A 16,426-nucleotide genomic window follows, 5' to 3' on the forward strand; every position below is an offset into this window, starting at 1 on the left:
AGCCACTCTCTCTCTCTCCCTTCCCAGCCCCCTCTCTCTCTCTCTCTCTCTCTCTCTCTCTCTCTCTCTCTCCACCCTCTTTTCCATGCTACAAATCCAATTCGTCTTCTTTTTTGGTATTTTAGATTTTGGGTAGGCCTTATTAATGATTTATCATTCACCTTGTTACGTAATTAGAATCGAGATGCAATGTGTAATGGAATGAAATAATCTTAAAATGATGAATATGACAAATTTTTCTTTTTGGATAAGGAATAGTTTCTTTATCTAGTTGTTTGTGATAATAGAAAGTTTCATTCGGTGAGATCAAATGCACAATGAAGAATTTCATTTTACTTTATATTCCATTCTAAAATATATAATAAAAGAGAAAACTAGCATATTTGAAAAAAGTTGCAAGTTCATTGAGGTTTTCTGTGAAGGCTAATGGAATCCGAATCCGCTAAAGATTTGAACGATTTATTGGGCTTGCTCACACAAGAAAAGTGCTTTGTCGGCAAACGTCAGATTCACGAGGAACTATTTCCGCGTCGAGGATCCGGTGGAGAGGCGCAGGGGCGACTGCCTGTAATCGAGTGAGTGTGAGCGGTTGGTTTCAAGAGTTCCGTTTTTGGCCACGATCGCAAGCACCACTGCTAATGGACGCACCTTCTCCTTCAGCTTCATCACCCCCAAGAAGATGAGGCGATACACCACCGCCATCCCCACCAGAATTCCCACATCCACCCACTTCGAGTAGCTCATCGACACCTGCAGAATGTCCCTCAACACCGTCTCACCACTTATAGGCGATGCTCCAGCCACGCTGTTGTCGAACATCAGACCCTCGAACTCGTTCTTGTAAAACCCCTGCAGCCCATCAACGTCCAATCCTCCAGCATTACTTCCCAGCTCCCCGTGCTCTCCTGCACGTTGATAAAACTCATGACAGAAGTGCCAACAACTAGAGATTAACGTACCTGGTTAGCGTATGTGTGGAAAGCCATGAACGATATCGGATATCTCCAAATGGGTTTGGGCATATCGTGCGGTAGACGGTAGTATCCACTCACAAGGATGAACATGCCCTACAAGCACCTATGACACCCAGTTGAAAACTTGTGTCTACGTCTTTGTGCATCAAGCGTGCACCTAGATCTACGTTTACTGCTCCTGTTGCCATTTCAGTAACGTAATGCATTCCTAGCTAGCTTGTCATCCACGCCCCAGATTGTCCATGGTTTTGTAAACGATGAAAACAATGCAATTACAGAAGTCAGCCATGGGAACCATGCAATCTGGTTCAACACGCACCTGAATCCCCGCTCCTGTGATGATACCCAAGAGAAAGTCTGGCACGATGCTTGCAACCGTCATCATCAGACTCTCCACCACCAGCATGCAAGCGTACAATGTTAGTACAAAGAATGTGAAACATTCGAATCCATGATGTAGATCAACCATGAAATAGGCTATGGCGCCAGGGAACACCGAAATCAGCAGCAAGTAAGGACTGGAAGATAGCGTGTTCGCCACGACAACTGCAGCCACACCGTAATGACCATTTAGCCTCTCCCTGTCCAAGACCTGAAAAGAGAAATAGCAAGATCTTCATCGTCGCTTCGTCTCCTTCAATTTGAATGATTGTCCCTATCTGACTCAAAGTAATCAAACATACTCCCGGAACATTACCCTCAACTCTTCCACGAACGCAGGGAAACCACCGATTGTCATGAAAGCCAGGATAGCTGCCACAAACATAAGCATTCCAGTTCGGGCCTGCATTTACGGTTTTAAGAACCGAAGGCTGAGATTCCTTACGGAATACTGAAGTCCTACTCAGCGAGACTCTTGTTATATATTATAAGACTGACCTGGATGGACCTGAAAGTGTAGACAGATCCCACTTTGTAGTAGACAGTCCCGACGGAAAGGCACAGTGCAACGTATATAGCAAGTCGAAGCCAGTAGTACCCGAGGTCTCTGTACATATTTTTGAACGACCTTCGCGTGAGAATACGGACTTGGCTGAAGAAATCCGCTCGATTAGACTCAATAGAGACTATATTCTCCAATTTTCCCCCTTCGGCCTGCCGAAACACAATATAAAAGCGGTCTATCAGAGTTGGATGGGCCTCTGTATTGCACTTGCGACAAATCGTAGAATGAAAGATCAAGGCATTCTCAGTGAACAACGATAGTATAACTTCGTACCATTTTGGATATCTTGTCCACACGGCCTGTAACCGCAAAGGCCAAGTCTGAGGTGCTGTAAGCTTTGACGAGAAAATCTGTTACTTGAGCAGTTTTGAGCTTCACTCCTGGAGCGCCTTCCTCGATGTCCTGTGGCAAGCTCATCCCAATGTGGATTTGCATGAATCGTACGCAGAACTGCGAAATTGATGAAAGAACGGGGGAAGAGAACGGGGGAAGAATTTGGACCCAACTTACTCGCTCGAAGTCTTTGTTGATTAGACGAAGGTAATGATCAGATGGATTTCGGAGAAGCGGGCAAGGGAAACCGTTCTCAGAGAAGAACTGCCCAAAGGTAATTAGCGGTAATTAAGCTTGAGAAAAGGTTGTCTCAAATGGCCTTGATTCTGGAAAGCAGCTTGTAATGAGTTCCAAGGACCGCTTTACCTCTCGAGCTTCGGATGCGGAGCCAAAGTAAACGGTCCGTCCATTGGAGAGGAGACAAAGGGACGTGAAGAGCTCGAACACGTCACTGCTCGGTTGATGGATGGAGGCGATTACTGTCCTTCCATCCAGGGCTACATGCTTTAGTCGGTTGACGACATGAAATGCTGCAGCACTGCAGAGTGCCAAGAGTCCAGTGCTAGCCTTGATAAATTCAACAATTCTCTGCGAACTAGACTAGAGCAGACGCTCTGCCTCACCTGTCCAAACCGCTCGTTGGTTCGTCGAGGAACAGCAAGCGAGGCATAGTGAGGATCTCAATGGCGATGCTCACGCGTCGTTTCTCGCCCCCACTCAACCCACATCCCCTCGCTCGCCACCCACCGATTCGGGTGTTGACAGTTCCCTCTAAGCCCATCTCTCTGATCGTGCAATCAGCTCTCTCCATCTTCTCCTGAATAGACATGCTGTTGGGAAGCTGCAATTGTGCCGCGTAAAACACCGCTTCTCGCACAGTCAGCGTGGCCATGAGTACATCATCTTGGGTCACGTAGGCCTTCACACAACAATCGATGGATTAACGCTCATGCAGATCAAACAGACTTGAGCTCGCACCTTGCACGAGCTCTATATTGGAAAGCGCGACAGGAATCTCACAGAATTTCCGCAGCACAACGATTTCTTTCGTCCGTTGATCAAAATCTGTCCAGTGTGCTTGGCATTAGAAGAAAGCCGTCCTGTAATTGATAAACAAGCGACGGATATCACACTTTTTGAGCTACTTTCTGAACACTTGAATGAAACACTAGAGTCATCTAAAATTTCTGTTACCAGCAAGAGCGTCTAGGAGGGTGGATTTTCCTGAGCCGGAAGGTCCCATAATAGCCAAAACTTGTCGAGGCTCGACATATCCCGTCAATTTCTGAAGCAGGTGCCGTTGGCGGCCTCTGGAATTGGAAATGGTAACCCAAAGGTCTCGCCAGCTAAGGGTGACACCGCCCGGGACTGGAGCTGGCGATGGGTGACCGATGATAAAATCTGGCTTATTAGAAGAGGTTTCATCAGGAGAGAACGCATGAATCGGTGTGGGAGTGATATGGGGTTGTGAGGACGCCATGGGCGAGGGAGGAGTGGACGGAAGTTGTAGCGAGGACGACGGAAGTATGCCGGGAGCTGTGGACGGAAGTATTGCCGGCCTTAGGCGATTTATCCATGGCTTTGCCATTTAAAGGCTTATCGTCGTTCACTAATTAGTCAAATATGGTCCTCTTGAGTACACTTGTTTGCTCTTCCTCCTCATAAATGTGCCTAGTGTCCAAATTTGCTCAAAATGCTTCACGCCATGGTGGTTCGTGTTTTGCACTATGTAATTGTGAGAGCGTCCAAAATCAGCAGCGCTTTGCCTCGCTTCTGCAGAAGGCCCAAGTTGTTAGTTTGCAAAACCGGATTGACTTCTCTCCATGTAAATCCAAGAAGATGCTCAAATGGAGTTGTAACAAGTTCTAGAAGAAGAAATCCTTTAACAAACAATCCTAAGAGGTGTACAAGTTGGGGAATGTAGGGCTAGTGCCTCTAGTGGGAACACTCAATGGAGATTGCCATAGTTTTTTAACTTTTGCTTGGTTTGCCACATTATTTTTGTAAATGTTTGAGTTTCCTAAGTCACATCTTTAAGGAAAAGGGTGATTTTCCATGGTATCCCACCACCTCATGTCACTTTCCATAGCTCGCACTTGCCCTCGACACCCAATAAGATCACCCACGTTGAATTGAAGGCTGCCGATCTCATTAGTCACCTTCACGACTCCCTACGAACTTTCCCTATGGCCTTAAGTCTTCTCAAAAGCATGCTCTAACTTAATAGCATGCTTTGCCTATGACTGTCACAAAATATAGTCTGTATGAAAGGAACACAGTATGTCCATCCTAAAAATATAGTCTGTAAGGAAAGGAACAAAGTATGTCCATCCTAAAAATAGCCAACCTTTTAGGACTGCTATGGCTCAACGAAAGCTACATCAATAATGTTTTGTCTTGGTTAAGTATTTGATCCCTTTGAAAAAAACAAAATTTGGGAATTTTACCAGCATCCAATGCCCCCTATATTAGCATAGTCTTAGATCCCCATACTTTGAGTACTCTCTCTCTCTCTCTCTCTCTCTCTCTCTCTCTTTACGTGTGTGTCTATGTGTGTGTGTGTGTGTGTGTGTGTGTGTGTGAGAGAGAGAGAGAGAGAGAGAGCTAGTCCCCACAATCATTCATGCTCCCTTGTTCTACGCTTTAGAAAAGCAACCAATGATCATACTCTCCTCTTTTTCTTTGGGATGATCCATATACTCTTGATTCTCCCATCTAGCTTCCAATTGGCCATGGGTGATTTTCTCTAAAAGAATAAACGATCCCCTCCTTCAATGTCCACAAAATCTTGACTTTGTAGTGAATCCTCTCTTCTTTTCTCATCTTGTTTTCTAGATAAGAACCTTACCATATCTAAGTGACATCAGTGCAATCAAAAAAGGAAATGTTGTATGCCTTCTCAGCAGGTGCACCACTAATAATTCCTAGGTATCACGTGTGTTCAAGGGGTATTAAAAAAACCCCTCAACTAAAAATTTTCTTCCAATAAAACCACCCCTCTTTACTTATAAACTAACTCACATTTTTCTAAAGTTGAATTAAACTTCCCCTCCTGTTATTGTAAACTTGTTAAAAATTTTCCAAAAGTTGAATTAAAATACCCCTCCTTTTGAATGCATGTGGTACATGAAAATTTTGGGAGGTGAACCCCCCAAGCATGCTTGTTTGTCTAAACTTGTGGCAATTGGATTAGAAATGGCCTAAATCATGGACTTTTTGTGCCTTGTTACAATGTAAGTTATGAGAAAAATGGGTAGTATTTGCCCCTCTTTAAATTGTTTTGATATGTCAACTTTTAGGCCACCTATGAAAAGTAGGCTACAATCTAAAATTTATTCTTATTTTATATCGACATAATGAAGGAGGCTTTTAATTAGAGGTGTACCATACATACAAGCATTTTGATTTTCATATCCAATCATGTACATATGCGTATATATACTAAAAACTTATGCTATATGAAGGGTCACATAGTATGAAAGGGTTTTCTAGTTAATCTCCAAAGGTGCTAGTAATGCTTGTTCTATAGAAATTGTAAGTTTAGAAAGTAAAAGAAGTACTTTCTATGGCTTTTTAAACATTCGCTAAATTATAAAATCTTTCTCAATAAAATATCTTCAAAATTTGAGCAAAAAGCATGAAGGCTTAATAGCTCTACATCTTTGTTTTACATAATAGAGAGATGGAGAAATTGACACTCTATGTGAGTGGGTGATTCCATTGAATATTATGTGATAGTAGTACAATAATTCTTTAGAAAACCAAAAAATTTGTGAAAATCCCACAAATGACTATCAAAGTCTCCCTATGGCACTCCTTTATTGTAGGTCCATGAATTATTTTCTTATTACTTATCAAACATCATAATCCCAACTCAATTTTAAACCAAAATCATCGAAGGGCTCCACTTTTAGACTTCTAATTTAAAAAGGATAATAATATATAGATTTTGAAGTCGTAACTAGATCTTTCATAAAATGAAGCATGGGAGAATTAACATAAATAGTAAAAAATGAGGAGTCTCATTAGTCTAAGGAAATCTTAGTCCTTGGGATCAAATCCTAGGATGAATATCTAGATATTTCTCATTCTTATGGCATGTCTGTCTGATGCCTTACACCAATAATCAATGTCAAGTTAAGGGGATGCACCTTAGTACTTTTATGGCCTAGATCATGCACATCACTCTTCTCATACTTGACATTACATATATCGCATTTGAGAGAATCCAAGACATCAACCATGCAACAAGCTTGTCCAATCTCCATTAGGGGAGAATTAGGGTCTCCAAAGGGCCCCCAATTAGTGTTTCCTAATTTCAAGGGATTAGTGAGGCATTTGAGGTGTACCAATGGGAGTGCTCCTTTTTGTGGGGCAATGCCACGTTGAGGTGGAGGGTGGGCAGACCTACAAACGGACCCTATTGGGTACTCCTCTCACACCGAGGACCACTCAAAGAGGGCCCCCCCCCTCAACCCATGCTTGACCCTCCTCCCATATGCACCTCCTCCAAACAACCCTACAAGTCATTCAAGAGGCGGTGGTCCCTTCTAGGTGAATTTTCCCTCCCTCTCAGCTTCTTGCAGGCCTACCCCCTCCTCTTCTTTGGTCCAGCTCCATTCTCCCTCTATTTCTCAAATGTGGGAACTCATTTGCCAGCTTATATGCCCCCTCCTACTCTGGTCCACTATCTTTCTCCCTCTCCAGCACCTCCTATAGCAGTTTCTCATTCTCTCTCCATTCCTAGCTATAGCACCTCGTATAGTAGCAATTGCTCATCCCCCTCTGCTCTTTCTCCCTTCATTCCTAGGTATAGTACATCCCGTAGTGGCTGCTCATCCCCCTCTTCTCTTTCTCCCTCCATTCCTAGCTGCAACACCTTCTGATCCCCCTCTGCTCTTTCTCCCTCCATTCCTAGATACAACACCTCTTGGATCTTCTCTCCACCTTCAGTTGCACCCTCTATACCTTCCCCCCCGCTCCCTCTCTCTCCCTCTATCGGCGGAACTGCTCTTTCCCTCCAAGCTGCACTTTCAGGTCCACTATAGCTATTGTGACCTTTGTACAAGCATGGTGAGGAGACCATACATGTCCTTTGTGTCCCACAGGAGCAAAAATGCACTAGATGAATGGGTGCCTTGCACCTACAACTTGAATGATTGAATAGTCATGAGAGGATTTGCCAAGGGTCCACATAAGCTTACCAAGAGGAAGAGAGGTGATCTTTTGCATGAATGGAAGTGCCGCATCATGACGTTCAAGCTTGGGAAGAAAGGATGGCTTGAAAAGGTCCAACACATCTACATGGGGAAGCTTCATCCATTTTTATAACAAATACTAGCTTGCCATCTATACAATGAAAGAGAAATAAAATAAGGATATAAAAATGAAAAGAAGTAAAGTTGAATGCAAAGAGGGAATTTCTCTTACCTCCTTCTCTCATCCCATTGAATTTTAACGATAGCTCTCTACAAATTCTCTACATGCACATAAACATGATTGAAAGCATTCATCTCAAAGGTGTGGATGCCAAATTTCTTTTTACTCTTCCAAGTCATTGTGCCACTTACACAATGGTATCCTCCAAGATTTTCTCTAGCACATTGGTTTGTTTCTTGATGTGCAAGCCTTATAGACCATGGTGTTGGCAATGGCATTGTAGATATCTCATACTTTTCCTCCATAGCAAACTTGAAAATTTTAAAAATAGAGTTGCAAGCTTCATGACTTACACCAGCAGCATCACAAGCTCCAAGCACCTCCTTTTGCTTGCACAAGGCCCTTAAAGTCCTTCATTACCTCTCTGGCATTTTGTTCACATACCCTTTTTTATCTAAGGTTCTTCAACACTTCAATTACATGACTTGGCTTTATTTAACTTCTTAGAACATATGAAGGATCACTATCATCCATTTCCATTACTCCCATCACATCCTCCATGAAATTCCTAAAGTAGAGTACAAATGAGTCTTAGTGGACAATGCAACACCACGAATATTTTGGAGTAGAAAATTGCATTGAAAAATTGGGAAACTAACCTTGCATCCCGTACTCTCCTCTTTTGGGCACCACTATTGGTTGACAATGCATCCATAGATTGCAATTGTCTTTTTCTCTCCTTCAGTCCCAAAGGTTTTCCCTTCAACTTTTGTACTCATTCTATCAACTTCTCTCGTTCCTTCTCCACAGCACGTTGAACTTGGCCATAAATAGACCTTTCCAAATCTTATTTGCTTTCAGCAAGCTTATGGATTGATATCTTCCAATTCTTGTCGCTCCAAGTCCAGTGCACATGCTTTGTCACTGAGTCCTTGTTTTGCAATTGGAGATCCTACCACAATAGTAATATTTCCCAAATGTGCTAGTTCTTCTGCTTGGGCTCTCTACACCTCGCTTGCTTGCATAGCCAATGTTTGAGAATGGTTCAATTGATTGCAATAACTTATCAATCTAGCATGTCCGTTGCCAACACATCGAACAACATCATGCACTATATGAAAAAAGGACTCTTTTAGGTGGCAGGGTCTAAAGGATACAAGTTTCCATCCACCCAATGGTCAAGATGCTTCTTCCCTTGCAATCAAAAACTGTGGAGCACACTTTGGGGAGTTCCACTAAATCCCAAATGGTGTGTGCTTGCATATTTAGCCTTCAGTTGTAAGTTCACATGGTACTTGTTGGATATGTCCTCGAATGGTACCATGAGTACTCAAGGAGAGGTATCAGTGATGCAGGTTGAAATGTAGGGGAGAGATGGCAAAGATGGAGCAGTGAGAGGGAGAGAGTAGCAAGCAAGAGGGGGGAGGAGAAGCAGGTCAGGAAAAGAGGAAGAGAAGGAGAGTAGGACGACTAGTGTAGAAGGGAGGGAGGGAGCTGCTGCAGAAGGGAGGAGGAGGGGAGAGATGGTACGTGAGGGAGGAGGAGGGGAGAGCTGCTATAGGAGGGAGAAGCAGAGGAGAGGGAGTAGGGCGGCTAGAGAAGAAGGGGAGAGGAAGGAGAGAGGAGGAGCCAGAAGGAGGAGGAGGAGGGGAGAGGGAGGAGGGAGGAGGAGGAGGAGCAAGGCAAAGGAGGGGAGAGGAGGAGGGAGGCAGATGAAGGCGGAGGGAGGAAGAGCGAGAGGGAGAGGAAGAGGAAGAGGGAGAGGGAGAGGGCTCCTCAAGTGTATAGTGTGTTGAGATATCGAGCTCCACTCGCGATATGCCAGGGTGACCGTTGTGCATTTATGTCACCGACTTGTTAGCTACAGATGCGGTTGGTACACCGCCCACGAATAATAGCTGGATGATAGCTATCCTTATCTACACTAGTTCGTGGCTCAGTTAGTATGCCACCTTAGTTAGTTGAGTTTGTTTTGAGATCCACATATAGGGTTCTTCTATTTCTTTGTACTAGAGTTCTTTTGGCCTTTACAACTAAGAAGAGGAAAACTGTTTTCAGCCTCCACCTTTGTGTGTATTCCCCCATTGTGCCTGTGAGAAAGCTTCAAGTGAGACTCCTTCCCTCTCTCCCACTATCTTCACATGGTATCAGAGCCTTGTTCGTGGTGAGGAGCTCAAGAAAGCAAACCAAGTTCGCAGTGTCCTGGTAAGAGGACCAGTGTTGTGTGAGTGTTTCTTCTTGTATTGCTAAACCTGTAAACTTTTTCATGCTTGTTTTGAAAGGATTGAAACAAAAAACGAGATTTCAAGAAAGAAAGAAAACTCACCTCTTTTTTATGTATTTCTCTTCCTTCTCTTTCTCCTTGTCTCCTCAATCTCCTCATTTCCTTGTCTCCTCATTCTCCTCCCTTCAAGAAGTTGCTTTTGTAATCTCCTCCTTCCACTAACATCTTATTTGAAAAAATGCGTTGTTTTCCCTCTTTTGTAGGGCGAGTCCACTACACCGAGTGGGACATACTATTTTAGGTAAGTGCTTCCTCTTTTTTCCATTTATTATTTTTGTTATTTGCATTGGCCTGTAGCTAGCGCCTTAAGCACTAGCTGCAATGATGGGCGTAGGAACCCTCTCTTCCCCTCAAACTCTTTCCTTCTTCCCCCTTCTCTTATTCTCTTTTTTCCCCCTTCTGTTTTTTCCCCCTTCTCTTTTTTCCCTCTTCTCTTATTCTCTCTTTCCCCCTTCTCTATTTCCCCCTCATCTCTTTTCCCTTCTCTCTTTCCTTTCCCTCTTATTCTCTATTTCCGCATAGCATGAGAGCATGAGCTTCTCTTTTTTCCCCTTCTCTTTTTTCCCTCTTCTCTTATTCTCTTTTTCCCCCTTCTCTTTTTTCCCTCTTCTCATATTCTCTCATTCCCCCTTCTCTCATTCCCCCTTCTCTATTTCCCCCTTCTCTCATTCGCATAAGCTCATGCTCATGCATGAGCATGAGCTTATGCTTAAGTTTCCCCCTTCTCTATTTCTCTATTTCCGCATAAGCTTATGCTTATGCATGAGCTTATGCAGAAATAGAGAATGAGAGAAGCATAAGCTCATGCTTATGCTTCTCTCATTCTCTATTTCCGCATAAGCTCATTCTCTATTTCCGCATAAGCTTATGCTTATGCTTCTCTCATTCCCCCTCATCTCTTTCCCCCTTCTCTATTTCCCCCTTCTCTCATTCGCATAAGCTCATGCTCATGCATGAGCATAAGCATGAGCTTATGCTTATGCTTAAGCATAAGCATAAGCTCATGCTTATGCTCATGCATGAGCATGAGCTTATGCTTAAGTTTCCCCCTTCTTTATTTCTCTATTTCCGCATAAGCTCATTCTCTATTTCCGCATAAGCTTATGCTTATGCTTCCTCATTCCCCCTCATCTCTTTCCCCCTTCTCTATTTCCCCCTTCTCTCATTCACATAAGCTCATGCTCATGCATGAGCATAAGCATGAGCTTATGCTTAAGTTTCCCCCTTCTCTATTTCTTTATTTCCGCATAAGCTTATGCAGAAATAGAGAATGAGAGAAGCATAAGCTCATGCTTATGCTTCTCTCCTTCTCTATTTCCGCATAAGCTCATTCTCTATTTCCGCATAAGCTTATGCTTATGCTTCTCTCATTCCCCCTCATCTCTTTCCCCCTTCTCTATTTCCCCCTTCTCTCATTCGCATAAGCTCATGCTTATGCTCATGCATGAGCATGAGCTTATGCTTAAGTTTTCCCCGTCTTAATTTCTCTATTTCCGCATAAGCTTATGCTTATGCATAAATAGAGAATGAGAGAAGCATAAGCTCATGCTTATGCTTCTCTCATTCTCCATTTCCGCATAAGCTCATTCTCTATTTTTGCATAAGCTCATGCTTATGCTTCTCTCATTCCCCTTCTCTATTTCCGCATAAGCTCATGCTTATGCTTCTCTCTTTCCCCCTTCTCTATTTCCCCCTTTCCCTCTTCTTTCCTTTCCCTCTTCTTTCCCTCTTTCCTTTCCCTCTTCTTTCTTCTTGCCTATGCCTATGCTTATGTTTGTTTTTTTGTTTTTTGTTTTCGTGTTTGTGTCTATGTTAGACATGGGATCACGTCGCTCATCCGACGAGTACAGACAGCCTCGTAGGAGGAGAGCTCACGATCTATATGCTCCAGAGGACTTTAATTCCTCTCAGGCAACTACCCTGAGGACTACCCCTGGTCTGACTCCTCTCGGACCTAGCACTACGACTACCCCTGATCTGACTCCTCTTCCATGTAGCACTGCGACTACCCCTCGGGGAACTCCTTTGCTAGCCGTGCATGGCTTTATCGAGAGTCCCGATGAGTTTGTAGCATAGATGAGCGATGAGGAGGCAGCGAGATTCTTCTCTCTGCTCTCTCAGAGGACCTCAGCAATTCCCTCCCCTACACCGATGGGTGGACGTACTGCCCAGCCATCCCCTCGCGCCCCTTCAACCACGGGATCATCACCTACGCATGCCTCTCACAAGGGAAGGAAGAGTAGGATGGGTGGCTCATGTTGTGCTGACTCGAGAGATGTAGACGAGTCAGCACACTCACGCTCCTTTAGGTCTCCACTTGGTCCGGAGACATAGTATCAGTCAGGTCCCTTTCCCTCTCCTACTCCCACTGCTACTCCTCGCTCCAGAAGCGCTCGCACAACTTCCACTCCTTCAGACTCTGCTACCGTCAGTCCTCCTTACTCATCAGGGGATCTCTCCTATCAAATCACATCTGCCAAAGAGATAATAGAAGATAAAAAGGGCAAAGCAGTGATGGCCACCATGAGGAGGGTGATGAGTCATCACTTCAAGAGCGGCATAAATACCGATTGGCGGTATCAAGATGCCCAAAAGAAGCAGGCGGTGATCGATGAGTTAAAACAAAGATACCCTAATCCGCCAAATGTGGAGTTTAATGGCGATTATATGTGAGAGCGCATGGTCATGAAGCATCGTAGATCAACCTTGCGTACTTCCATCACAAAGGGGTTGGCTAAACCCAGCTAGGCAGACAAAGCTGATTGGAAGTACTTCAAGAAGCAACATAGGGACCATCCCGAAATGTTCGAGGGTCAAAGGAGGGCTGCGAAGAAACGGCTGGATGTCGTAGGTACTTCGCACTTTGGTGCAGGCAGACGGTGCAGGCAGACGGTATGCATTCGAGGCAACCGTGGTAAGTCTACTTCTTCTCATTTAATGTAATGTTCTATTTGTTTTACTACATATTACATGCACTTTAGCTAACTCTAACTCTCGTAAATTGGATCCACAGCAAGCTGCAATGGGTCGTCTTCCTACAGATGCAAAGATGCGACGCGCATTTCAGATAGAAACAAAGCTATGGTTCATTGAGCAAGAGGCAATGGGAGCGACGGTCGATTGGGCTGAGGTGGCTACTCGCATGGTATAAGTTTACTCCTACTTGTAATCTCACTTTTTAATTTAAGTTCCAATCTAATTTTCGATTTATATGGTTCACTCTTAGGGTCAAAGCTCAAGCGTCCCATCATCGGAGGTGAGTGATCAACAGGGCCAAGGATCACACACAGGTGGCGAGGACGAGGGAGAAGACACAGGTGTCGAGGACCAAGGAACAGGCCAACAAGATGAGGATGATTCGGATTTGGATGAGTAGTAGTGGTAGTAGCATTTTGTATATCCGCTCGTTTGAGCAATTTTGTATCGCCCTTTCAAAAGGGTAATTTTGTTACAAACAATGTTGTATATGTCCGACATGTATATGCTTTTGTTGCTCATCATTTCACAAGAACGATTTTGTATCACCCTTTTCGCAAGGGAAATTTTGTTATAAAAAACTTTGTTTTGTAATTACAAAAAAAAAAAAGGATTAGTGGGGCTAAACAGGGCCAAAAGGAAGCCCTGTTTAGCCCCACTAATCCTTTTTTTAACCTTCTATTAATCATCGCCATATAGCGACGTTTACTAGTGTCGCTATATAGTGACGATTAATAGTGTTGTATAGCGACGTTTGAATCGTCGCTATATAGCGATGTTTGCCACTATCGCTATATAGCGATGGTCCTTTTCCGATGCTTTTAGCGACACTTATAGCAATGTTTGCGCCCGTGAAAAAAAAAAATTTAATGTAAAAAGCGTCGGTATTTTCGTCAAAAAATGGCCTATGCCTTGTAGTGCTTGAAAGGAGCATTTTCAAAGGACAATAAGCTTAGTGGGCTCAAGTCCCGTGATTGGCACAAGGTCTTACAGGTATTCTAAGCTGTAGGATGTGTACCAATAATCGTGATGCATTAGCGTAATTATGATTATGTTATATTGTTGACATGACTTCTTTGTCGCTTTGATAGTTCATCCTCCTAATTACAATAAAAGGGTGCTTATAAGAAGATGTTAGAAATGCTATATTCAAGATCAGTGGTATTGTGAGGTATGCTGACTATCAAATCACATTGATTGCATTTTCTTCAATTTAAGCTGAATAATTTGTAGACTGATTATGAAAATATCTTACATGGCCATGTGAAATAGGTGGATATCTCAAAAAGAGATCTCCATATCAAGCATCGAGAAGGCTAGGGTGGAATCCATCGAAGCCGTATGCTTGCTTGAGAAGCACTTTACCTCGAGCATTATGACAACTCAAGTACACTTGCTTGTGCACATAGTTGATGAGGTGGCTATTGCAGGTACCGTTCATATTCGGTGGATGTTTTTTCTCGAGTGGTTTATGAAAACTTTGAAGGGATTTGTAAGACAAAGATCAAGTCTAGAAGCAAGCATGGCAGAGGGATGGCTTGTGCAAGAGTCATTAGTATATATCACGGAGTTTCTTGCATCCACAAATCTCGATATGCCACAAGCTTGGCATAACAAGGATGATGATCGCATCGTTGGCGAGGTTCCCCAAAGAAAAGGCATTGAAAGAAAGTTGAGCAAAGAGCAAATGGAGAAATTCAATAAGTTTTGTATCCTCAATAACAAGGAGATGCAAAAGTGGATTGAGAGATATGAAGCAGCCAAAGCAGAAAGAATAAATGCAAGGACGAGATTCAAAGTAATGTACAGGTGATCGCAACCATATCCACGAGATCTGGCTCTTCTCCCCACTTACATGTCTTTTGATTGGCTACAATTGGCTCTACGTAAAGCCAAATGTGATGGAGAGACAATAAATGAGCGCGAGCGAGAGTTATCATCTGGATATATGATGCATGTAAGTTTCTTACCTCTTGACGTAATTAAGGAATTATTTGTGGTAATATACGCTATAAAATAGATGCATCTTCATTGTTGTAATGATGCTCTTTTACAGTACAAAAAGTATAGTGCATTATGGTCATATGGACGACATTTTCACGTGGAACGCATCGATTCAAAGAGAGTCACGTATGATTGTGGAGTCATGGCTAACTTCACACAAGATAGCTGAGCAAGTGCTTCGGATACCAATCTTCTCTCCTCACAATTGGATTATTGTGGAACCATATGCAAAATCTATGAAGTTGATTTTAGACGATTTAGTATTTTCATTCTTGATGTAAAATGGTTTAGTCTTATTTACAATAGTCCCCATGCGACAGTGAGAAAAGATAGTAGTGGTTTCTTTGCAATAGACTCCACCAAACATTGGACCGATGAAAGTGATACTTTTGTTCTTCCTGAGCACTGTGAGCAGGTGCATACTAATGATTTAATTAACCGAAGGTTTCGTACTTAAAGATCCATTGATACATGTACTTAAGCATAATTTCATATATATAATTGACGACATTTGGCATCCATCTTCAATATAGGTGGTTTTTCATCCGGATGTACATGTAGGATGAGATTTTGGAGTACGAGATATTTTGAAGAAAAAGACTTTTGGAATAATTAACAAAATGCATCAGAGATATTAGATGCCTTTATCGAGATGTTGATGAATTAAACTTAGATTTGGTAGATTCCTGCAAAAAGAATCTTACATGTTCATACTAGTTACACAACACAACAAGACAACGCACCTATAGACGCGCACACAGACACATTTACTCAACTTTAAAAAAAACTTACGGGCACGTTTATTTGCACGTCTATTTGTGTGTCTATAGACCTGCATCTAAAGGTGCGTCTATATACAAGACAAACGCGCCTATAGATGCACATATAGACACGTAAATAAATGCTCTACTAGAAAATTTTAAAAATAGATAGACACATTTATAGACGCGTTTATAGATGCATTTATAGACACATTTATAGACGCTTCTCGAACAAACAGATGCATATGTAGATGCGTTTATAGATGCCCTGATAGACGCCCTAGAGAATATTTTTTAAATTTGGTGTGCTTGAACAGAATGCTGTGTATGTCATGTATGCTATGTAGTTACAAGAATCCCATTTCCACATTGTGTAATTCAATTCTTATAGCCTGTGTGTGTACACCACACACACACACACACACACACACACAGATAAACATAAACATAAACATATACATATACATAAACATATACATAAACATAAACGTATACATATACATATACATGTACATATTTATATACATATACATATACATATACGTATATACATATAAATATACATACACCTACCCTACACCTACACATACACATACACCTACACCTATACACATATACACACACATACACACACCCCCATACCCACAACAGGAAAAGGCACCCACAGACATGCACATAAACGCGCTTCCTTAATTTTGAAAAAAACTTACGGGCATGTCTATTTATGCACAATTTTTTTTAAATAAAAATAGCACTAATGTAAAAAATA

At 42.6% G+C, this 16,426-nt stretch overlaps 1 protein-coding gene across 1 annotated transcript; it reads right to left on the reverse strand.

Moving 5' to 3' along the window:
- Positions 1-497: 497 nt before the first annotated feature.
- Positions 498-3,733, reverse strand: LOC147886344 (ABC transporter G family member 1-like). Its single transcript, XM_087395228.1, has 11 exons — positions 3,448-3,733; positions 3,274-3,353; positions 2,877-3,172; positions 2,620-2,791; positions 2,431-2,517; positions 2,194-2,322; positions 1,854-2,069; positions 1,672-1,758; positions 1,294-1,566; positions 960-1,067; positions 498-849 (listed from the first exon to the last, which is right to left on the reverse strand). Exons 1-11 carry the CDS (start codon positions 3,731-3,733, stop codon positions 520-522), a joined length of 2,064 nt encoding a protein of 687 aa, XP_087251354.1. The 3' UTR covers positions 498-519.
- Positions 3,734-16,426: the final 12,693 nt, after the last annotated feature.

The sequence above is a fragment of the Dipteris shenzhenensis genome, chromosome 24 (genome assembly GCF_047967505.1).
Source record: "Dipteris shenzhenensis isolate YYH24624 ecotype China chromosome 24, Dip_SZ_1.0, whole genome shotgun sequence".
NCBI lineage: Eukaryota > Viridiplantae > Streptophyta > Polypodiopsida > Gleicheniales > Dipteridaceae > Dipteris > Dipteris shenzhenensis.